The 25,530-nt window shown below is 45.3% G+C and overlaps 1 protein-coding gene across 5 annotated transcripts in view; it reads right to left on the reverse strand.

Moving 5' to 3' along the window:
• The window catches only part of si:ch211-63b16.4 (kinesin-like protein klp-20), a 277,118-nt gene that overhangs the window by 44,223 nt on the left and 207,365 nt on the right, over positions 1-25,530 (reverse strand). For 4 of the 5 annotated variants that reach the window (XM_038808905.1, XM_038808923.1, XM_038808914.1 and 1 more), the window contains 5 exons: positions 18,377-18,496; positions 17,229-17,308; positions 16,760-16,916; positions 5,485-5,568; positions 1,864-2,433 (listed from right to left, as the gene is read on the reverse strand). In XM_038808905.1, the coding sequence (XP_038664833.1) occupies positions 1,864-2,433; positions 5,485-5,568; positions 16,760-16,916; positions 17,229-17,308; positions 18,377-18,496 (1,011 nt within the window). The remainder of the gene's footprint in view (positions 1-1,863; positions 2,434-5,484; positions 5,569-16,759; positions 16,917-17,228; positions 17,309-18,376; positions 18,497-25,530) is intronic. The other variant, XM_038808932.1, reaches the window with a different exon arrangement.

Here is a 25,530-nt window from a genome sequence, read left to right on the forward strand (position 1 = left end):
CGAACCACCCCTGGAATCCACCCTCAGATCCACACCGCCCGTCAGCACACAGCCATCCAAAGCGGCTGCAACCCCAGTGCTCCGCCGATCCCAGCGGGCGACTTGGCCACCGGACCGGCTTAATCTGTAGGCCCATCACCCCCGCCGGACTTGATTTTTTTTTACAGGGGGTGAATGTGGTGAATGTATAATGCTTAATTCACACTATGTATCACTGTGTCCCTGTGGGCTCCGTCTGTGAGCCGTTGTGCGGCTCTGCCCACAGGGGGAGATGAGGAGCTTGTACAGGGCTCCACCCTTGGCTTCGCCCATGTCTCATCCCATGGCCCCTCCAACTACCGGAAGTATAAAGTGCTGCGGTCTTGTGAGTCTGCCCTCAGTTCTTCTGGTCGCAGGCAGGCTCAGTTGTAAGTCTATTAGAGCCACAGTTTACTTCCTCTCGTGTCTCGAGTGAATTGATGGTCACATCAAACACCAACAAGTAATGAAGGAGGAACACGATTGCCTACTCAGCCATTGCTCAGGAGATTAACCAGATTACATCATAAACCTGACAGACTGAACTTGTAGTGAACTGTGTACAGTTACATGTTTGAAATTTTTATACATATGGTGTTTGGTGAAGCATAGTTACATTTGTAAATGTTAACATTTCCAAAGGAAGGGGGATATGGTCATTTGCATATGCACAGTAATGTATATAGTTATCTATTAATGTATATAATTATCTATATGACCTCTGACCAGCAGGTGGCGATAGAGATCCACCATGTGACTCCACAGATCAGCAGTTGGTAGTAAGTCATACTAGAGGACAGTCGCATTAGAAGTAGCTCCAGGAGAATTCACTTATTGACTACCGTTTGTATTATAGTTTGTTAGTTATCTTTCCCCGTGTTCATTTTGTCAATAAACTATCTTACTAGTAAAGAACTAGATGTTCTGTGTGCATCTTTACAAGGGCCACATCACAGAACATAATATGGGTTGTAGGATTACCCCTGTATTTAGCACAGATCCTCAAGTGATTAATGTCAATGTGGTCTGAGCTCCCTGGCATTTAACAGTTCTCACTTCTACTGAGCAGTAAAGTGAGAAAAAGCATAAGGAATAGGATCACTTATTTATATCCATCTCACATTTCACAGTGCTGGCATTGTCAAAGACTTGGAAAATAAAATCTGGATAATTAGACACTGAAATCCTCTCTATTTGAACGCGAGGGATGGGTTAAGGGGATGGGATTCAGTATAACTGAAAACCCTAACATTCAAACAATCTGGAGAAAACTGTTGGGATACCCGGACATTTAGTGAAAAACTTGGATGGTCCCAGCCACACAGGGATGTTTGGTCACCCTATATCGAAGTCCCACACTCTGAAATTCCATCCCTAAATTCTTCTGCCTCGGCATATTCCTCTCCTCCCTTAAGTTCCTCTTTGATCAAGCATCTCTTTGATCAAGTCTTTCGTTATCTTGTCAAATATCGCTTTTTTGGGTTCAGCATCTATTTTTTCCTTCTGTTTCTGCAATGTACCTTGGGATAATTTTATGCTTTGAAAGCACGAAATAAATCAGGTTGTTGTAATGCTATAGAAAAAGAACCTTTAAAACGTTTATAATTAGAAAAGGCTGAACCATCTATCCAGCTCCTTTATCACCCCTTTGCAATTTACACAATATCAGAGAAAACAGGCTTTCTATAATGCTGCCCACAGATAAGGTGCTAAGACATGTAGTAAACCCTGAGATAAGTATGCTGGCACCCATAGAACAGCCACCTCCTTCCATAGAGAAAGGGAGAAAAAAATAAGCTGAGGAACAGGACTTCAGTCGAGTAAAGGAAAATAAATGTATTTTACCCTGACCACTTCTTCTGCAGCAGGTGCCAGTTCTTTACCTTCACCTTTATATTTCTTCAGTTCAATCTCGAGTTCCATAATTCTCTGCTGTAAAGAGTCTTTGTCTCTCTTTGACTGTAGGATAAACTTGTCGTATTCATCCCTTATCCTTCTTTCCTTTTTACAGTTTGGACATTCTGTATTTTTCTGAGCTTCAAAAGGATTTGTCTCCATGGGTGTCTTTGGAGACAGGAGTTCAAATTCATTCATTTTGTCCAGTTTATATTGTTGTTTTTCTACTCTACTTTCTCTTGAAATGTTCACTGATCCAAAAAGGGTGTTGGGCCAAGATCGAATGTTTTTAAAGCGATCGTCAGCTGCTTTGCTTTTGTCCAAGTTTGTAACAGCTTTAGTAGTTGTCAGAGATTTAGCTGTTCCTTTCTCCAAGTGAGGTAAAATCACTTTCTGATTATGCTGATCTTCAAATTCAGCTGCCCGAGATAATGAATTTCTGAGGTTTTTCTCCACGAATCTGGAACAGGCATTCCGGCCAATGCATATAGGAGGAAGGCAGGTCTGTGTTTGTGAGCCCTAGGTTAAATTATTACAGGAAAAATGTTATAAAACAACTTGCAAACAATACAACCAACACAAACACAAGAGGAGCAATTATCCTCTTTGTTATGCCTGGGAAATACTTAGGGCGCGATTCTCCGCAAAGATCTCTAAGTGTGGTAGCGAGCGGGAATTGCCGCAAGCTTCCCAACGCTCAGCCCGAGGCCAGCAACGCTATTTAACATTAATTCATCCAAATAACGAGGCCCCACAGGCTTCTCGCCGCAAATGAAGGCTCGCCAGCTGATTTGCAGCATTTAAACAGCACTTGCACAGCAAACCCCATTCAACTCGTAGCCATGGCGCCGAGAAGACCGGCCCCATGATTCATCGATGGAGACCAGGCGAAGTTCCTCGATGTGGTGGAGGCCAGGATGGATGTCCTGTTCCCCTGAGGATCCCAGAGGGTGAGACACAAGGCAGCCAGTGCCGCCTGGGATGAGGTGGCGGCGGCCGTAAGCTTGGGAGCGTGACCAGCAGGACTGGCCTCCAGTGTCGTAAGAAGATTGCCGCCGCACCCTCCCCAGAGACCTTTCTGCCCCCATGCGAGCATCCACTCCCCCAACTCTCCATGAGGTCCCCAACCTTCCCTTCAACCCCCCTTCTCCCTTCAACCTACCCCAACATGGTGCAGATCGGGGAGCCGCCAGGACTGGCAGAGCCAGATGATGCAGGGGCAGCTGGGACTCAAACCAGCTGACCCTCCATCCTGAGGTGAACACTGGGGCCCAATGGGCACTGAGCAAGAGGAGGGGGCGCTGGGTGCCAACCCTGACCCATCCCACGGACTGGGGATATTGGCCACCAGCTCCCCCGAGTTCCATCCCTCTGATGAGGCCGTGTCTCGAGGTCAACACATGGACAAGCGCATTGGGCCATCCGGCCTCAGAGCCCCCAGAGGATGCCCGGTAGGGGAATCGTAGGCTACAGGACGAGGTAAGCAACTGGCTGCCTCCACCTCAAATGTGCATTCTGAGGAGACACCTAGATGTAGTGTTGGAGCTTGGAAGGTTAAGCACGTTGAGGATCACTGAGGCACCGGAGCAGGGGGGAGAGGTGGGGGGGCGGGTTGGTAGGGGGTGAAGGGGGGTGAGGCGGTGGTGGGGAGAGTGGGGTGGCAACATCGAGCGTGGTGAACTGTATGACACCTGTGGCACATTAAAAACACTTGATCACAACCAGTATGATGCCTCTGTCACTTTCTTCCACTAAACATACTGACCTCCAAACCCTTGGCCAATCTCTCTCGGCATCCCCTCCTCCCTGTAACACTCACCCACCCTCCGGCTGTGGACATTTCCCTGGAGCTGTGTCCCATCCTCTAGGTGTTTGGATATTGGCTGCTGCGTTTGTGGTGTTGCCTCCCGCAGTGTTCAAGCACAGTGTCCATGCATCAAGTTGTGATTGGGATGCTAGGAAATGACTCCCACATGCTACATGGCCCGTCCATCCACAGGAATCCACTTGGGTTGTGTGAAGTGTTCAATTAACCACAATTGCCAATTCCCTATTAGCAATAGCCTTCAGCCGCACGGGCAGAGGCCTCATAAGTTGGTGGGGGTTATGGGTGTTTGGTGGGGCAGACAGGGAGGGGCTAGGGTTGCCCCAAATGGGTACACATGATCCAGGGATTGGCATGCCAGTGCCTCACACAGTTCCCCCCCCCCCCCTTCACATGGTGTTCCAACCCTCTGGAGGACGCAACCCCCCCTCATTCTGCTGAAGATCCCCCATTCTCTGCCGGGCACTGGTGCGGCAAGCTCAGTGCCCCCGGGCTCTTTGCCTGTGAGCAAAGATGGCTACTCATCTCCTCGGCTCCCCGCAGAAGTTCTTCCGCCAGGTTCATGTTTTTAAAAAGGAGTACTAATCGGCAACAGTGTGACCACTTGCTGGGGAGGCCGGTGAATCATGGGAGGCCGTTGGATATGAGGTCGTTCCCATCAATTGTATGGAAATAGGACTTAAGTGGTGATAATTGGCTTCTTGCTGCGCTACAGCAAGATCCTGATTTCGCCGACAGGAGTGGGCCAGTTGCTTCACAAACTGTTTGGCATCTGGCGCAGTTCTCATTTTCGGCCTCTCCCGCTATTTACTGGCATCGTTTAGTGAGAGCGAAAATGCAACGAGGCCTGAGAATCGCACCCAGGTTCCTAGTCCTGGCAAACTGGAAACTAGGGTAGAGAAATCTATTTCCACCTTCATTACGCTGCTCAGTATTTTCACTCTCCACTGTGCCTATCCATGGAACACATAGATGCAGGAGCTCCACAAAACAAACTGGCAGTGAGGCTGACAATGGAAAGACCCTCTTGGACCAGAGAGTCTGAGGGGCCCTGAGAGCAACCCGGAGGGCGAGACCTGAAATTAAATGAAAATCGCTTATTGTCACGAGTAGGCTTCAATGAAGTTACTGTGAAAAGCCCCTAGTCGCCACATTCCGGCGCCTGTCCGGGGAGGCTGGTACGGGAATTGAACCGTGATGCTGGTCTGCTTTACAAGCCAGCGATTTAGCCTGGTGAGCTAAACCAGTGAGCTAAACCACTGTTGCAGGTAATATTTATTTTTCCTTTCAGGCAGAACATTGGGTGCTTATAGAATTTGCTGGTAGATCCAAGTGTACAGTGCACTCCTGAAACTACAGTACACTTCTGTTTCTGGCCTTGATTACAACCACAGGATTCAGTGAGATGGCAGGACCTGCTGGGAGGACAAGCAGGCCATCGTAAAGAACTGAGCACTGTTTTTAACCCTCACACTTGAGACTCAAAATGTGGGAGCTTCATTGAACCTACTTTTTGCCGCTCTCCACGCAGACTGATTTTTGTTATTTGGCACATGATTGCATTGCAGTTAATTGGTGGAATCTCGGATGTATATTTTCATAACATTTGGTTTTATTTCTGTTTGAACAACACCTCAGTTCCCTTCATAGGCAATGTGTACTTGAACAAGAGAAGAAGAGAGGGTAATTGGCCCACAATTTCTAAAACAAAAGTACATTTGAACCAAGCAGGAATCATTGCTTACCTTTTTATTTCCTTCACCCATATACTCTTCCACAGCTCCAGTTTCTCTTTCTGCGGGTCTTTCAACATGGGTTTCATTATGTGCCTGAAAATACATTTTTTTTAAATGAGATACATTTACCATGTCAATCAGAGTTTTCTATTTGTTTCAATACTTATATAGAGTACATATATTCTCTCTTCCAACCTCTTCTATCAGGCAGGAGATACAAAAGTCTGAGACCTGCACTAACAAATTCAAAAACAGCTTCTTCCCCGCTGTTACCAGACTCCTGAATGACTCTCTTATGGACTGAATTGATCTCTTCACACATCTTCTCTACTGAGTAGCACACTCCGTATGCTTCACCAGTGACTTTGTCTATGTATTTACATTGTGCATTTATCGTATATCCTATGCTTTTCATGTATGGAACGATCTGTCTGGACTGTACGCATAACAATACTTTTCATTGTACCTCAGTACACATGACAATAAATCCAAATCCAATTATGTGATGACTGAACAAGTGACATTGTTTTCTTCACAATGTAAATATAATCCTTTCTTTAAAATTATTTTCTTGATTTTATTTGAGTCACATGATATATAAAAATCAGTGAGAGATTATTAAGATGCGTGAGCCTTGTATTTACTTGGTACAACCAATAGGAGCAGTCCAGTAATCTACAGTTATTCAAATAAGATAACAATAAATAAGGAGGGTCAGTTAGCTTAGATGGCTGCACGACTGGCTCGTGCAGTGAAGCAACGCCAACAACGTGGGTTCAATTCTCATACCGGCTGAGGTTATTCATGAAGGCACCGCCTGAGGTAGCATAATAAATAATGCAGGAAGAGATCATTAAGCCCTTCGAGTCAACTACACTATTCAATATGACCCTGTATCCTTCTATTATTTGAATATTTCCTACATTGCATGTTGTAATCCAATATACTATTTGCTAATTTCACAAACATTTAAAATAGGATCATAAATATGTGTGTAATCTATGGGCCGCGATTCTCCGCAACCACGATGGGTGGGAGAATAGCGGGAGGTCTGCTCCCGCACCTCCCGCTATTCTCCCACACCCCCCCAAAATGGCGTTTCCGGTTTTTCCGACACGCCGGTCGGAGAAACGCGGGCCGCCATTTTTTACGGTGACCAGCGATTCTCCGACCCGGATGGGCCGAGCGGCCTGCCGTTCCCGACCTGTTCACAACGGCGGCAACCACACCTGGTCGCTGCCGTCGTGAACATGGCGCGCCAGGTAAGTGTGGGGCCTAGGGGGGGCGGATCGGGGATCAAGCACCACGTCCGTGCCCACCGATCGTCGGGCCGGCGTCTCAAGGGGACACACTCTTTCCCCTCCGCCGCCCCGCAAGATCAAGCCACCACGTCTTGCGAGGCGGCTGAGGGGAAAGACGGCAACCACGCATGCGCGGGTTTGAGCTGTCCAACCAGCGCATGCGCAGCTGACATCATTAAGCGCCGCCGTGGCGTCATTCTTGGCGCGCCGGGTCTTGAAGCCAGGGACAAGGCCCGGCCACCGAGTTTCCCGGTACGGCCCGTCTATCACCCCAGGTAGGGGAGAACAGGGGGCCGAGAGAGGCTTCCGACGCCGTCGTGAACCTCTCCAGGTTTCACGGCGGCATCGGGCCTTGCGGAGAATTCCGCCCACGGTGTGGGATGTAATGCATTTTTTCCTTTCCCTTTGTATGGTACAGTTTGTGCTCATAGAAAACTCAGGCAGCTTCAGGAAAGAAAGAAGAGAAAAGTGGGGGAAAGAGAAGAACCTGGTGAGGTTAGGGATATGGAGGGCCTGTCAAACGCAATATCAGGATCTGGTTATCATTTTTTCTTTCATTTAGACCATTGACAGCCTGGCCGAGAACTGGGACAGAAGATCATCAGCAGGAGGACACAGCCTGGCCGACAGCTGGGTGGAAAAGCAAAAAGGAAAAGGCGGTGCAGTTGCAGTGCTGGTTAAAGAGGAAATTAATGCACGAGGGAGGAGGGATATTACCTCCAACAATGTGGAATCTGTATGGATAGAGCTGAGAAACACCAATGGGCAAAAAAACGTTAGCGGGCTTTGTATGTAGACCCCCAAACCGTTGTGGTGATGTTGGGAATAACATTAAACAGGAAATTAGAGACATAAGCAATAAAGGACATCTGTAATTATGGGCGATTTTAATCTGCATATAGATTGGGCAAATCAAATTAGTCACAATAACTTATAGGAGAAATTACTGGAGTGTTTACTGGACATTTTCTGGATCAATACGGTGAGGAATCAACTGGAGAACAGGCCATTCTAGACTGGGCATTGAGTGATGAGAACGGAATCTTTGGCAATTGAGTTGTGCGAGACCCCTTAGGGATGAGTGACCATAATATATAATTTTTCATCAAGATGGAAAGCGAAGTAGCTGATTCTGAGACTAGGGTCCCAAATCTAAATAAGGGAAACTACAATGATATGAAGTGCAAGTTGGCTCTGATGGATTGGGAAACAATACTTAAAGGGATAACAGTAGACAGACAGTGGCAAACATTCAAGGAGCGGATGGGTGAATTGCACAATTGTTTATTCCTATCTGCCGCAAAAGTAAAACAGGAAAAGTGGCAAACTATGGCTTACAAAGGAAGTTAGAGATAGTATTAGATCCAAGTAAGAAGTACACAAGTTGGCCAAGAAAAACAACAGACCTGAGGACTGGGAGCATTTAGAATTCAACAAAGATGACCAAGAGATTGATTAAGAAGAGGAAAATAGAAGAGTACAAGAGTAAGCTCACAGGGAACATAAAAACTGACTTTAAAAGCTTCTATAGGTATGTGAAGAGAAATGGATTGGTGAAGACAAATGTAGGTCCCTTACAATCAGAAACAGGGGAATTTATAACGGGGGCGACAGAGAAATGGCTGAGCAACCAAATACATATTTTGGTTCTGTCTTCACAAAGGAGGACACAAATAACATACCAGAAATGTTGGGGAACACAGGGTTTAGTGAGAGGGAGGAACTGAAGGAGATCAGTACTGATAGAAAAATGGTATTGGGGAAATTGATGGGATTGAAGGCTGATAAATTCCCAGGGCCTGATAGTCTACATCCCAGAGTACTTTAGGAAGTGGCTCTAGAAATAGTGGATCGTCTTCCAAGATTCTATAGACTCTAGAACAGTTCCTACAGATTGGAGGATAGCTAATGTAACCCCACTATTCAAAAAGGGCCATAGAGAGAAAACAGGGAATTATGGACCAGTAAGCCTGACGTCGGTAGAGGGGAAAATTCTAGAAGCTATTCTCAAAGATTTTATAGCCAAGCACTTGGAAAACAGTGGCAGGATTGGACTAAGTCAGCATAAGTGTTTTTATTACCGTTTTCATTTTACACACTGTACAGTAGACACGGGTATGTGCATTGGGTACAATATACAAGAAATTTCCATTGGCATCGAACTACCCTCCCCCACTCTTTGGTCCCACCCCTTTTTGTTGCTTTAGGATAACTTTCTTAGGTCTCATATCATACAGTGGCCAATTGTCATGTCAGCATAGATCTATAAAAGGGAAATAATGCTTGACAAATCGACTGGAATTCATTGACTAGTAGAGTTGATGAAAGGGAGCCAGTGGGAGTGGTAAATTTGGACTTTCAGAAGGCTTTCGACAAAGTCCCAAATAAAAGACAAGCATGTAAAATATGAGGTAGTGTATTGAGATAGATAGAAAACTGGTTGGCAGACAGGAAACAAAGAGGAGGAATAAACTAGTGGGATACTGTAGGGATCAGTGCTGGGAACCCAGCTATTCACAATATATATTAATGATTTAGATGAGGGAACTAAAAGTAATATCTCCAAATTTGCAGGTGACACAAAGCTGGGTGGGAGGGTGAGCTGTGAGGAGGATGCAGAGATCCTTCAGTGTGATTTGGACAAGTTGAACAAATGGGCAAATGAATGGTAGATGCAGTACAATTTGGATAAATGTGAGGTTGTCCACTTTAGCTGCAAAAATGGGAAGGCAGACTATTACCTGAATGGCTATAAATTAGGAGAGGGGAATGTGCAACAAGAACTGGGTGTCTTCGTACACCAGTCACTGGATGTAAGCATGCAGGTACAACAGGTTGCAAAGAAGGCAAATGGTATGTTGGCCTTCATAGCAAGAGGATTTAAGTACAGTAGCAGGGATGTCTTGCTGCAATTATACAGGGCCTTGGTGAGACCACACCTGGAATATGTGTGCAGTTTTGGTCTCCTTATCTGAGGAAGGATATTCTTGCTAAAGAGGGAGCGCAGTGAAGGTTTGCCAGACTGATCCCTGGGATGGCAGGACTGATGTACAAGGAGAGGTTGAATTGGTTCAGATTGTATTCGCTGGAGTTCAGAAAAATGAGGGGGAATCTCATGGAAACCTATAAAATTCTAACCGGACTCGATAGGGTAGATGCAAGAAGGATGTTCCTGATGGTGGGGTGTCCAGAACCAGGGGGCACAGTCTGAGGATACGGGGTAGACCATTTAGGACAGAGATGAGGAGAAATGTCTTCACCCAGAGAGTGGTGAGCCTGTGGAATCTGCTACCACAGAAAACAGTTGAGCCATTGTACGTTTTCAAGAAGCAGTTAGATATAGCACTTTGGGTGAATAGGATCAAAGGATATGGAGGGAAAGAGAGAACAAGGTATTGAGTTGGATAATCAACCATGATCATAATGAATGGCAGACCAGGCTCGAAGGGGCAAATAGTCTCCTCCTGCTCCTATTTTCTATGTTTCTATGAGGGACGATAATCCCAGGGTGTTAAGGGTAAGATCCTGGCATGGATAGAGGATTGGTTGACTGACAGAAGGCAGCGAGTGGGGATAAAGGGGTCTTTTTCAGGATGGCAGTCGGTGACTAGTGATGTGCCTCAGGGATCAGTGCTGGGACCACAACTTTTCACAATATACATTAATGATCTGGAAGAAGGAACTGAAGGCACTGTTGCTAAGTTTGCAGATGATACAAAGATCTGTAGAGGTTCAGGTAGTACTGAGGAAGCAAAGGGGGCTGCAGAAGGATCTGGACAGGCTAGGAGAGTGGGCAAAGAAGTGGCAGATGGAATACAATGTAGAAAAGTGTGAGGTTATGAACTATGGAAGAAGGAATGGAGGCAAAGACTATTTTCTAAATGGGGAAATGCTTAGGGAACCAGAAGCACAAAGGGACTTGGGAGTCCTTGTTCAAGATTCTCTTAAGGTTAATGTGCAGGTTCAGTCGGCAGTTAGGAAGGTAAATGCGATGTTAGCATTCATGTCGAGAGGGCTAGAATACAAGACCAGGGATGTACTTCTGAGGCTGTATGAGACTCTGGTCAGACCCCATTTGGAGTATTGTGAGCAGTTCCGGGACCCGTATCTAAAGAAGGATGAGCTGGCCTTGGAAAGGGTCTAGAGGAGGTTCACAAGAATGATCCTTGGAATGAACACCTTGTCGTATGAGGAACGGTTTTGTACTCGGAGTTTAGAAGGATGAGGGGGGATCTCATTGAAACTTACAGGATACTGCAAGGCCTGGACAGAGTGGACGTGGAGAGGATGTTTCCACTACTAGAAAAAACTAGAACCAGAGGACAAAACCTTAGACTAAAGGGACGATCCTTTAAAACAGTAATGAGGAGGAATTTGTTCAGCCAGAGGGTGGTGAATATGTGGAACTCTTTGCCGCATGAAGGCTGTGGAGGACAAATCACTGAGTGTCTTTAAGATAGAGATAGATAGGTTCTTGATTAATAAGGGGTTCAATGGTTATGGGAAAAAGGCAGGAGAATGGGGATGAGAAAAATACCAGCCATGATTGAATGACGGAGCAGACTCGATGGGACAAGTGGCCTGATTCTACTCCTATGTCGAATGGTCTTATGGTCTCACAGCAGGAGGCCACAGCCTGGGGCTCTTGGGGATGTGTCCAGCAATCGGGACGGGAAACAGTCTGTCATTGTAGTAGTTGGAAGCAGAAAGTCATCAAACGAAAGCAGGGAGAGAGAAGGGAGGGCAAAGACTTCCCTGAGGCAGTGGGAGGAACATTTCTACTCTTTCTGACCCAGAAGAAGTGCTGGAAGAGCCAAGGCCAGCAGATCCTGCCTTCTTTTCACTACCAGTTTTGCGGCCCTGGGAATACCAAGCTGCCGCAGACAATTTTATATCCCAGTTGCATTGTGGGAGCCCAGTGTCAATATGTTAGGGCAGCACGGTAGCATTGTGGATAGCACAATTGCATCACAGCTCCAGGGTCCCAGGTTCGATTCCGGCTTGGGTCACTGTCTGTGCGGAGTCTGCACATCCTCCCCGTGTGTGCGTGGGTTTCCTCTGGGTGCTCCGGTTTCCTCCCACGGTCCAAAGATGTGCAAATTAGGTGGATTGGCCATGATTAATTGCCCCAAAATTGCCCTTAGTGTTGGGTGGGTTACTGGGTTATGGGGATAGGGTGGAGGTGTTGACCTTGGGTAGGGTGCTCTTTCCAGGAGCCGGTGCAGACTCGATGGGCCGAATAGCCTCCTTCTGCACTGTAAATTCTATGAAAAATGACAGATCCCCTTCCCCCTACCACCGCCATGACAGGACGTCAGGACATGCCGTAAATATGACAACTAGCATGGGGCAGGTTGTGTTCTACATATCTACCAATTTCACCCCTTTGAGCTTCCAGGGAAGTATTGAAGATATGGACTGAGGAAGGGGGTGTGGTGTCGGAGCCAGAGAAGAAAAACGAGGGTTCACAGCCCCAGGTTCCCAGGTTCAATTGCCGGCTTGGGTCACTGTCTGTTTGGAGTCTGCACGTTCTCCCTGTGTCTGTGTGGGCTTCCTCCGGGTTCTCCGGTTTTTCCCACAAGTCCCGAACAACGTGCTGTAAGGTAATTTGGAAATTCTGAATTCTCCCTGTGTACCCAAACAGGCACCGGAGTGTGGCAACTAGGGGATTTTCACAGTAATTTTGTTGCAGTGTTAATGTAAGCCTACTTGTGACGATAAGGATTATTATTATTATAGGGATTATTATAAGGAGCTGTACAGGGCAGACCCGGGAGGTGAAGAGGGGGACATAGGATAGTTTTTAGACAAACTAAAGTTTCCACAGTTGGCGGAAGAGGAGTGGAAGGCAATAGAGGTTCCCTTGGGGCTGGGCTGAGGGGGGTATTGGAAGGGTGGGGGCCCGATGGCTACCCGGCGGAATTCTACAAGGAGTTTGCGATGGATCGGGCACCACATCTCTTGGGGGTGTTTAATGAGGCGTTGGAGAAGGGGGAGCTGCCGGAGAAATGAAGTAGGCTTCAAATGAAGTTACTGTGAAAAGCCCCTAGTCGCCACATTCCGGCGCCTGTTCGGGGAGGCTGGTACAGGAATTGAACCGTGCTGCTGGCCTGCCTTGGTCTGCTTTCAAAGCCAGCTATTTAGCCCTGTGCTAAACAGGGCGCAGGCAACGATCACATTAATACCAAAGGAGAGGAAAGACCCATTGGAATTTGGGGCAAATAGATCCATATCACTGTTAAATATGGATGTGAAAATACTGGCTAGGTTGTTGGTGGGAAGGATGTGTCCCAGCGGAGGACCAGACAGGTTTGTAAAGGGCAGGCAGCTTTCTACAATATAAGGAGGCTGTTAGATGTGATCATGACCCCGTTGAGAGCCCAGGTACAGGAGGTAGTGGTGTCCATGGACGCGACGAAGAAATTTTACCAGGTGGAGTGACGGTTCCTGTTTGAGGTCCTAGGAAGGTTCGGGTTTGGACGAAGTTTGTGGCATGGGTGCACCTGTTATACGTGACACTGAAGGCGAGTGGGCAGCCCAACAAGAGTGCTCAGGGATTATGAGGTGACGAAGGGAGCACTGGATGTTGCTATACAGGGACGACCTACTATTGTACATTTCGGACCCGCTGGAGAGCATGGAGAGCATCATGGTCCTGTTGGGGAAGTTTGGGGCATTCTTGGGATATAAACCAGGTGTAGGGGTAATTGGTCGGCGAGCCAACCTCGGGGAGGATGCCATTCAAGGTAGCCAGAGAGAGGTTTAGATACCTGGGGATTCAGGTGGCAAGGGAATGGGTGATGCTACATAAATGGAATCTAACAAAGCTGGTGGAGGTGATTAGGGAGGATCTGAAAAGGTGGGGCACACTGCACCTGACTCTGGCAGGGAGGGTCCAAGTGGCAAAGGTGAACATTCTGCTGAGGTTCCTGTTCATATTCCAGACACTTCCGATCTTTCTAAAAAATGCTTTGTTTTGAAAACTGGATATGATTATCTCAGACTTCGTATGGCCAGGGAAGGTGCTAAGGGTTAAGAAGACCCGGTTATAGAGACAGAAGCAGAAGGGAGGGTTGGCATTGTCGAAATTGCTACACTATTACTGGGCGGTGAATGTGGGGAATGTGAGGTGGTGGTGGTGGGAAGGAGAGGTGGCTGAATGGGTTAGGATGGAGGGAGAATTCTGTAGGGGGTCCAGCTTGAGGGCTATGGTGGCGACGGCATTGCCAATGGTGCCAAGGAATTACGCAGAGAGCCCGGTGGTGCAGTACACAGTAAAGATCTGGAATCAGCTGAGGAGACATTTCAAGATACAAGGTAAGTCGGTGCTGTGCGAAAACCACGGTTTCGAGCCAGGTATGACCTTATACAAATATATAGCATGTGAAGAGTTAATGTTATGTTAAGCCTAGCCACTAGAGGGAGCTAAGGAACAGTACTATAAATTGCACTGGCTCTTAAGCTAAGGGGAGGAGATTAGACTGGAGCTGAACAAGAGGAGATTCATATTGCAGAGTTAGTTAAGATATAATAGTTAAAATTAATCGATAGAGATAGTGTTAGTGAGTGTAGTTTAATTCTTACATGTATGTTTGCTATTCAGAATAGGTCTTGAACTTAAATTTAGCAGTGTTAATAAAATTAGTTTAGTTCTATCTTTGTGATCACTATGCCTTCCATCCTGGAAACCCCTCACAAAGATCACCACACTGGGGGGGATAGATGGTATATATAGTGGAGAGAAGTGGGGTTGGTTAATGTGTGGGATCTGTACCAGGAAGAGGGGTTTGCCAGTAAAGAGGAACTGAAGGAGAGGTGGAGAGCTCCTGAGAGGAAGTGAGTTTATGTACCTGCAGGTACGGGACTTCGCGCAAAAGGTTTAGAAAGAGTTCCCCAGGTTGCCGTGGTAAACCCTGTTGGAGCAACTGCTGCTTCCGGATATGAAAGGGGAAGGCAAAATCGGGAACATAATAATAATAATAATATTCACCTATTGTCACAAGTAGGCTTCAATGAAGTTACTGTGAAAAGCCCCTAGTCGCCACATTCCAGCATCTGTTCGGGGAGGCTGGAACAGGAATTGAACCCGCGCTGCTGGTCTTGTTCTGCATTACAAGCCACTGTCTTAGCGCACTGTGCTAAACCAGCCCCTGGGAGAGCAGGAAAAGGTTAAGTATGGCTGGAAAAGGTTAAGTACAAATTAAGGGGTTCAGCGGAGGGCTTCAAGGCAAGGTGAGGGATGTTCGTGTCTGTGTTTGAGGAGCTTTTCATCGCGGGGGGAGGGCAGTGGTGTGGAGGGGTGAGGGGGGAGGGAGGAGCGGGGTGAAAAAGGGAAAAATTTGTACAAACTGTATAGTTGTGTGTTGGGGAGTTTGCTCCCTGAATTGTTTATGTTTTGTAACCTTTTCCATAAGTTTGGAATAGAATACTTTTTTAAAAAAGATAAAAATAGAACACTCCTCTATCACAACCACATGGATTATAAACCATAATAACAAAAAAGGAGTAAAACTGTGCACAAATCACATTTCACATGAACGACTCAACATGATTTTGCTAGAACACGATAATCGACAATACGTTGCACTCCCTTGCAGGAGTAAGGACAAAATTAAATAATCAGCAACATAGTCACAAAGGAGTGACGTCCAGGATTATAGAAGAATTTCAGGGTAAATTGTAGGATAACGACACCATCCACATTGCACGAGAAGATAAGGAATAAGCCAGGATTAGTGAGCACTCTTCAGGATCTCTCCAGGATTCCAACGATCGAAGCATGAGGTACTGTCACTTCCACCATGACATCTCTCCGATGCCTAGGTGGTCCACAGCCTAGGTTCTGGCCAGTGGTGAAACAACTCAACCCGCTTGACCACCTCCAACCCCTCACGACAAGCATCAGGACCAGGACAAAATAGGACCAGTGATCGGTGGGCCTGACTGGCCTCTGGTCTAGGAGATTGGAATTGTTGTGCTCCATCGAATCTGATGCACCCAGTCTCCCAATCAAGATTACCAAAAATGGCAGCCAGTTTCGAAGTAAATCAGGAACTCGCCTCCCACCTCTTGCCAGGGACAATTCATACCTCTTTAACCTGGGGTTACTCCTATCTCTGGATCTGTAAAGACTTAATTACCTGTAAATGCTCACATTCTAAGCATTGTCTTACATCTTTGAATTTGTCTATATATATGTTTCTGGAACATACCTCTTCATTCACCTGAGGAAGGAGCAGTGCTCCGAAAGCTAGTGTTTGAAACAAACCTCTTGGACTTTAACCTGGTGTTGTAAGACTTCGTACTGTGCTCACCCTAGTCCAACGCCGGCATCTCCACGTCATGATTTTTTTCAGGCACAGTGGGATACTTGGAAATATAGGAGAATCATTTCCTACCGATTTGCGGGCATAAAGATAAACTAATGATTTGCCAGTTGTCAATTACAGCCACTAATTGATCTCAGTATGTGCCAAAGAGCAATTAGCCTGTTATTGATGTCAGTATGTGCCAATAGATATGTTGTCTTAACATTCCAGTTACACAAAGTTCCAATTTAACAGCAGAATAATACATTATGAATTGCCTATGTCTTCAGAAAACAGTAAATATTCTGCCTTTCTATAAGCAACATATGAAAGTTCCACTTGTTACATTAAACTATCATAAATTAAATTATCTGTAATTTCTTCAGTTCAGAAACTAAGACACATACTTCCCCTCTATCTGAATCTATGTGATTTGATAGTCTATGACAGGAGTAGATACAACAGCTCATATTGTAGATTCCTGCTAAGTTTTCCTCCTCCAATTAGACAGCACTTCATCAGATTCATCATTTACTCATCCTTGCCATTAAAATGGTTAAACGCATCTACAGAGCAACATTTTATTTGGGGGTTTAACTGAGGTTCCGGTAAATGAAATCTACTTCTCTAGTTATAGAATCATCAGACGACCCCAGTATGCACTTTTCCACTTACCTGATCTTTACTACTCCGTTTATGTGTGTTTTTCCCCGCACAATTTACAATGGATCTTGCTCGGGTGGCAAACTGCAAAATGCTGAGCGTTTCATGTACTGATGCACCGCCTGAAGAAACTGTCACGATCAGAGATGTTACGCAGTTGCCACCCAGGCTGAAAGGAGAACCAGCCATGTTAACTGAGCTATTGCATGAAGACATTTGCATTTCACAGAATGGCCAAGTTATTTAGATAAAAGGCTGTTTGTATAACTCATTATCACATTCCAGTCTCAAAGCATCTATTTTGCCATTGATTCGAAGATGCCGGAATTAATAGCAGGCAACAATTTTTGTTTAATTTCGTACAATATCTCTTGCCAGGTGTTACATTTTATTTTAAAGTTAAACACAAATCTACAGAATCATAAATTGACTTCCCTGTTTCCAACTCTCTCCTTTTTACAGAAAAATCTTTAATCCATACCAATCTCGCAGAATTCGTGTAAGTTTAGATTCTCTATAAGGTATGTGCTGACATCCAGGTGTACTTAATGCAAAAACAACCTAAGAAAGGAGCAGATATTAAAATTATTTTCACCCTTATTTCATTCCAGTTCCTTTGGATTTGTACAGTACAATAAAACCTCTTTATGATTCTAGTTTTAAGAGCTATTTGGAAGGTGTGATTAAAGCATGGGCAAGCTACTGAGATGTGACTCCAACTGGTTTTCTGAAGGAACCATAAATACAAACCCAATACCCTCATATAGAAAATGACCAATTTTAACATAGGTGTAGCATGGAGAAAAATTAATATCAAATATAAATCAGATGCTAAAAGAACTAGCCATTTTAGAGTATTTTCATCGTAACTTCAGCGGGTGTTCGCAGGAATAGAATTGGGCATTGCTGGGCAGAAGGACTGCCTACTATGGAAGTTACCATACTGCTGGCCTTCACTGGATCGTAGTGTATGGTCAGTAGAGATATGTTAAATCAGACCAAGTAAGCCAACCATCCATTCACAATTTATCTGAAATCTCTGATCTCTGTGGCTGATCTTATTCACCAACAGGGCTATGAACACAAGTTCCTATTTGTGGGTTTGACAAGATTTTCAGAATGAACCTCTTGCAATGTGGGAACCATTTCTTGATCCAGGCTACATCCTGAAGGGGAGTAGAAATAATTTTAGAAGATTACATTGAAGCTCCCTTACAAATATATATTATTTGCTAACATTTGTGAATACAGAAACTACTTTGCCTTTTTAGAAGAGCCAATGGAGCCATCATCAACTTATTTTCAGCAAGGGGAAAATTTAACAACCACCTTCCCCTCATTCACTCTCCCCAGCTCACTCACAACCCTTAGATTTTCCAACAGGTTCACAATGGTTGATCTCTGGATGACCTAGCAGCATTGATGCCCAACATTTCTATTAGAAATAGGGGGGTCTCCTTTTGACCTGCAATGTTGGCAGATTCAGCAGGGGAGCTTTGGGGTACAACCCAACAAGCATCCCACACCCTGGAGTTTTCAGGCTACATTTTATTATGTATATATTAGCAACATTTTTAGTACAAAAACAACATTGCCTTTTCATGTTGCATAGTCAAAATTAATTCTTACATTTCTAAATAAAGTCAGGGAGCGTTTTACATTCTTTGCCTCGTACAGATTTGTTTCTCGAACATTCATTAAACATTTCTTTCCTTGCTCTGCACCAATTCTCACTCCTTTGGTGTTTTCCTGTGAACAGAGAAGTACCAATTGCTAATTGCAGGTATTTAGTAAATTTAGTTCTTGCCAATTTACATTCAATCTACTTCACTCAGCCCAACTGGTCTAAGTAAGTTTTCATGCTTCAAACAAGCCTCCTTCGACCCTCTTCACCTAACACTATTAACATACCTTTCAATGCCTTAACCTCTCCTTAAATGAATCCTACGCGCCTAGTGGCCAACTTTTATTTCTCAAAGACCATCACTGGAAAAAGATTATTAAGTCAATATCATATATTACTCCTTGTGGCACCTTGCTGTGCATAAATCCGCTCTCATGTCTTCTATGTTTACAACAGTGACTACACTTCAAAAGTATGTGGTTGCAAATCACTTTAGGATGCCTGAGGGTGTGAAAAGTGCTATATAAATACAAGCTCTTTCTTACACTGCTTCTCTCTTCCTTTCTTCATTATATTTTCCATTTCCAGATGTTATTCTTTCAGTGAAATTTCCACTATCATTCTTACTCCTGATGTTACTTTAGCTGGCCTCTAGTTCCTTGAATTTGTTCTCTATCTCCCTTTTCAATAAAGGAATAACATTAGCTGTTTATTTCTCTTGTGGTTTTTTCATATACATGCTTTTGACATTTTCTTTTTATATTTGTGGATGCAATCCATTTGAACCAGGGGTTTTGTCCTCTCCATATTTGATTGTTTATCAATTATCACTACCTTATCAAATGGCTTCATCTCTTATAATTTATTTTTCTAATGCCATGCCCACCTTTTAAATTCCCTAAGAAATACCAAGACAAAGTAATTATTCATTATTTCTGCCATTTTTCTGCCATCACTTGTGAGTTTATCATATGCACCCTATTGCGACCTAATCCCCAACTTCTGTTATACTTTACCATTTCTTGTTATATTCCTCTTTCTTTTTTTATTTTCTCCTAAACGTTATGCATTCCTTCTGTACATTCTTTATGCTATCTTTATTGTTTATAGTATGCCATTTCGTTTAGTTGCAAATTTTGTCCTTATCTCTTTATTCATCTATGTTGCCACATTATTGACAAATTTGTTCCAGTTTTTCATTAGAATGTCTTTTTTTGAACTGTTTTGAATATTTCATACTGCTGTTCTATCTCTTTATCAACATCTTTTCCAGTTTGCCATTCGTGGCTCTCATCTCATATTCTCAAAATTAACATTTTTCTGATGTATTACTCCGGTCCTCACTTTACTTATATAAGTAACAAACACATACAATAACCCAATATAAACATGATTTAAACAGTTTGTCAATTTCCCCTCTCTTTCTTCCCTAAACTACCCCAACACCCCAAATCTCCCTCCCTACCCACTGGCCACAAATAGATCTTCAAATAAGGATAGAAAGAACCTCCACCATTCTTAAAACCCCTCTTGATCTTCTCCAGTCTTAAAAATTTGTACGAATCCCCCAGCCATGCCAAGACCCCCGGCGGTGTTGTCGACCTCCAACACAGTAAGATTCGCCACCGGGCAATCAGAGAGGCAAAAGCCACAACATCAGCTACCTTTCCCTCCAGAAGTTCTGGCAGCTCTGAAATACTGAAAATCGCCACCAAAGGACAAGGCGACATCCTCACCCCCACTATCTCTGACAGGGTCTCAAAAACCGCTGCCCAGAAACCTCAGCTTTGTGCACCCCCAGAACATTTGAGCGTGGTTCGCCGGCCCTCTTCCACATCTCTCACATTCATCCTCCACCTCTGGGAAAAATAGACTCATCCGGGCCCGAGTCATATGAGTCCTGTGCACCACCTTGAACTGTACAAGGCTCATCCTAGCACAGGATGAGGTTGAATTGATCCAATTCATTATTTCACTCCAGCCCCACACACAAGCTCAATCCCCAGTTACTCCTCCCATTTCCACTTTATCCCCTCCACTGGCGCCTTCTCCATCTCTACAAACTACCCGGAAATATACCCAATCCTCCCCTCCCACAGCTCACCCAGAGACAACAACTTATCTAACAGTGTGTGTTGTGGCAGCTGAGGTAACGAGGGCAGCTCCTTACAAACAAAATTCCAGACCTGTAAATATCTAAATTCACTCCCTTTTGGCAAATCAAACTTTTCCTGCAATTCCTCTAGCCCTGCAAACCTCCCCTCTACGAATAGGTCCCAAACCCACTCTATACTTTTCCTGTACCAACTCCTGTACATCGTAACCATCCCTCCTGGTATAAATCTGTGGTTCCCACATATTGGGGCCATACTGACATATATCCTATATTAAAGTGCCGCATCAACTGATTCCAGATTTTGAGAGATGACACAACAACGGAACTACTAGTGTGCCTACCTGGGGAAAACGGGAGCGGGGCCGTTGCCAGTGCCCTCAAGCTCGTCCCCACATATGATGCCACTTCCAACTGTACCCATTCTGACTCCCCTCCCCCTACCATCGTCTCACCTTATCCACCCAATAATAGTACAGCAGATTTGGGAGCGCCACCTTGCCACCACAATCCCCTCACCCCCACCACCTACCATCCATCTCTCTGTAAAAAGGTCATCTGAATCCGAGGCATCTTGCCTGCCCAAACAAATTCTGAAATTTGTTTATCCACCCTCCAGAAAAAGCACGTTAGACAGGAATATTGGAAGGGACTGAAAAATAAATAAAAGCCTCCGCAAAACATTCATTTTCAGTCTGTACCCTCCAGCCAGAGACAGTGGCAGGGCATACCGCCTCTTCAAATCCCCTTTGGCCCCCCTCTACCAGACTGTCCAAGTTCCATATGCATTATAGCCCAGTCGTGGGCCACCTGAATACCCAGATACTGAAACCTTATCCTGGCCCCCAAATTTGCACTCCTCCCCTGCGCATTCACTGGAAATACCTCACTTTTCACCATGTTCAGCTTATACCCAGAGAATGCACCAAATTTCCACAGAAGGTCCATTATTTTCCTCATGCACTCCAGCGAGTTTGTAGCATATAACAATAAATCATCCGCATACAATGACACCCTAAACTCCCTACCTCCCCTCACAATAACCTTCCACTCTCTTGAAGCCCACAGCACAATCAACAAGGGCTCAATAGCCAGCACAAACAACAACAGGGATAGCGGGCATCCCTGCCTTCTTCCCCTATGTAACCTAAAATCCTCCGAATTCATCACATTTATCCTCACTCTCACCGTGGGGGATGCATACAGCAACCGCACCCATGAACAATTGTTGGTCCAAACCTAAACCTCCTCAGGACATCGAACAGGTACCACCATTCTACCCGGTCAAAGGCCTTTTCCGCAACCATTGATATGATCATCTCTGGCACCCTAACCCATGACGGGGTAATTGCCACATTCAACAGCCTCCTTATGTTGCTTGACAACTATCGCCTTTAACAAACGCCGTCAGCCTCTGTCGTAGTGACTGATGGCCGTGATCCACCTCTGGGGCCTTCTCGAAGACCCCTGCCTTGACCAATTTCTTGAACATATTCAAAACATAGCCCGTGGCACGTGTTCCCTCCACACCCTCCAGCAAACCTACGGTTCACAAATTCTGCCACCTGGACAGATTCTCCTGGTCTTCCACCTTCGCCCTCAGCACCTTGCAGGTCTTCCCCAGTATCGCCATCTCTACCTCCAATGACACGATCCGATCGCTATGGTCTGACAATGCACTTTCTATCTCTTGGATCGTCGTACCTTGCGACTCCAGGCATTTCTTCACCCAATCCAAACTCCTGCAAAGAAAAGCTACTGCTCCCTTAATCGCCCTGGACTAGTCCTCCTGCATCTCTTGTCACTGTTGCCGAAACTCCCGTTGATAAAGTCCATCAACTGCTTCACAGACAGTGTGGCAGACATTTTCTCTGTTGATGCTGTGCCACGCTTGCCCTCCAACTCTTGAGCTAGGGCTCTCAGTGACTTTGTCGAGTGTGATACCCCACCAACATTCCACTTTGGGGGGGAAACCAACACCCTCCACTCACTTCACGCTTTTTGCACAAATATCACCCATTAACTGGGTAGAAAGGACTAAAACCAACTCTTCCAAGCAGGAGCCACTTTGTGTGCGATCGATCAGATCGTGGCTGCCACTGGAATTCTCACTCATTAATTCAACCATCATTATGTTATAATTACAATTGTCTAAATATCCCCTCTGCTTACTTCCCTTAAATGTTCTGCTTCATTTACCATTACTAGATCGAGCAGCAATGCTTCTCTTTTCGGGCTCCTTATGTACTAAGTAGGAGTTCTGAACACACTGTAAAAGCTCTATTCCTCTTTTTCCCTTTACTTACATCTTCCTTCCCATTTATGTGTGGATAATTGAAGTTCCCCGTGATTATTATTCTAAGGGTTCAAGTTTTACTCTTTGCAAGTGGGGATGTATTGGAATGGTAGTAAGAAGAGGGGTGGGGCAATTAGTAGCAAAAAGGGGATCAACACCTGGAGGCAGAGGATATGTTGAGTTACTGAATGAATATTTTATATCTGTCTTTATTAAGGAAGAAGATGTTGCCAAAGTCATAGTGAAAAAGATGATTTAGATACTGGATGGGTTAAAAATTGACAAATAGGAAGTATTAGACAGATCGACTGTGTTTAAAATTGATTAATCACCAGGACCAGATAACATACCTCCAAGAATGATGAGGGAAGAAAGGATGGAAATTGCAGCCATAATCTTCATTCTCCTTCAATACAGGCATGTTTCTAGAGCACTGGAGAATAGTAAATATTGTTCAAAAAGTGTCTAAGGAAAATTCCAATACTTGTAGCTTCAAATAGCCCATAACTGGACACGGATCCACAAATGGACCCTGACCAGACTGGTGGAGGAGGTAAAAAAGGACCTGCAGAGGTGAGACTCACTCCCTTTCTCCCTGGCAGAGAGTGCAGATGATCAAGATGAATGTGCTGCCCAGGTTCCTTTTCCTGTTCAGATCCATACCGATCTTTATCCCAAGGCATTCTTCACCAAAGTAATCATAGCGTTTGAGTGTGTATATGTGTGGGGTGGGGGAAGAACCCAAGGATCAAGAAGGAGATACTACAGAGAAGGAGGAACATGGGGGGCCTGGCCCTCCTGAACCTCCAATTCTACCACTGGGCAGTTACCACAGAAAGATTATGGGGATGGATTAAAGAGCCAGAGAAGGAATGGGTCAGAATTGAGGAGAGTTCCTGCATAGCAACATCCCCCCATGCGCTGACCATGGCTGTACTCCCATTCCCCCCTGCCAGGTACTCAAAACACCCCAGTGGTAGTGGCCACTTAGAGAACATGGAACCAACTGCGGCACCATTTCGGCCTGACTGAGATGTCCACCAGAGATCCCATCTGCAACAACCACAAGTTCACTGCCGCGACAATGGACGCCTCCTTTAAAAGGTGGAGACAGGACAAAGGGACATTGACGGTGGGGACATGTATGTAGAATGCAGAGTAGCGACCCAGGGGGAATTCACGGACAGATTCTAACTCCCTAAAGGGAATGAGCTAATATATATTCAAATCATAAACTTCCTCCGAAAGGAGGTAACGACATTCCCCCAGATACGAGGGCACTAACTACTAGACAGACTTCTGACTGTGGGCGAACTAGGGAACAGGTACTGTGCTGACGTATGCGGACTGCTACAAGAGGTACGCTCACCCCTGGATGAGATATGGAAGAAATGCGAGGAAAAACTGGGTAGGGAGATAGGAGAGGACTCTGGATTGAAGCACTACAACTTTACCTCCATGTGGGCAGGGTTGAGCCAGAACGAGAATGAGTGGGTTCTTCCCAGAGGTGGAGGACAAGTGCGAAAGGTGCCAGCGAGGCCCAGCCAACCACACCCACATGTTCTGGTCTTGGCCCAGGCTTGCCGAGTTCTGGATGACTTTCTTTGAGACAATGTCCAGGGTTGTGGGGGGTGAGGGTGGAACCTTGCCCGTTAGTGGCGGTCTTCGGGGTGTCGGAACAGCGAGAACTCTTTATAATCGCCCGCCGGAGGCTTCTGCTCGGCTGGTGATCAGCAGCAACACCCAAGGCCGCAGACTGGCTGTCCGACCTGGCAGAATTCCTCAAACTGGAGAAAATAAAATAAAGCATCCCGGGTTCGGTGGAAGGCTTCCAAAACACATGGTAGCTATTCACCAGCCTGTTCCAAGATCTGTTTGTAACTAGCTACCAGTAAATCAGGGAGGGTGAACGGGTAGGAAGCCAGAGGGGGGTGGTGGTAGGAAGGGAGGAGGGAGGAAGTAGGTGGGGGCGGGGGTGCAGGAGAAGACACCAAGAGAAACACAGGGCAAGCAGAGAAAGAGAACCGAAAAGGACAATGGGCGAGGGCATTAGCAGAAGCGACCACAGTGGCGAAACCAGAGCGTGTTATCTGGCTTGCAGCAGTCTTTTTCCCTCTTTTCTGTCTTTTTTGCCTTTTTTAAAATTAATAAGCGCTCTTTGTAACATAAGTCTTCCTTGTCGATACTGTATTTTCTGTTTGTGATAAATGAAATTCTCAATAAAAATATATACTTTTTAATATAGATTTAGAGTACCAAATTCATTTTTTCCAATTAAGGGGCCAATCCATCTACTCTGTAAATCTTTTTGGGTTGTGGGGGCGAAACCCACGCAAACATGGGGAGAATGTGCAAACTCCACTCGGACAGTGACCCAGAGCCAGGATTGAACCTGGGACCTAGGTGCCGTGAGGCAGCAGTGCCGACCACTACACCACCATGCTGCCCCAATATATTTGTTAAAAGTGTTTAAGGATAATCAATGGAACTACAATACAGTCATTTTCGATGGTGGAAAAGCTTTTAGATACAATAGCGCAGCACAAAATCAACACTCACTTGGACAAATATGGATTATTTAAGGAAAGTCAGCAGAGACTTATTAAAGGCAAATCATGTTGATGAGGTATTAGACACGATTGATGATGGCAATGCAGTTAATGTTCAGTTTATTTATTTGTGGGATGTATGCATTGCTGACAAGGAACATTTATTACCAATCCCTAATTTCCCTTCAGAAGGTGCTGATG

This window comes from Scyliorhinus canicula, chromosome 1 (assembly GCF_902713615.1).
Source record: "Scyliorhinus canicula chromosome 1, sScyCan1.1, whole genome shotgun sequence".
NCBI classification, from domain to species: domain Eukaryota; kingdom Metazoa; phylum Chordata; class Chondrichthyes; order Carcharhiniformes; family Scyliorhinidae; genus Scyliorhinus; species Scyliorhinus canicula.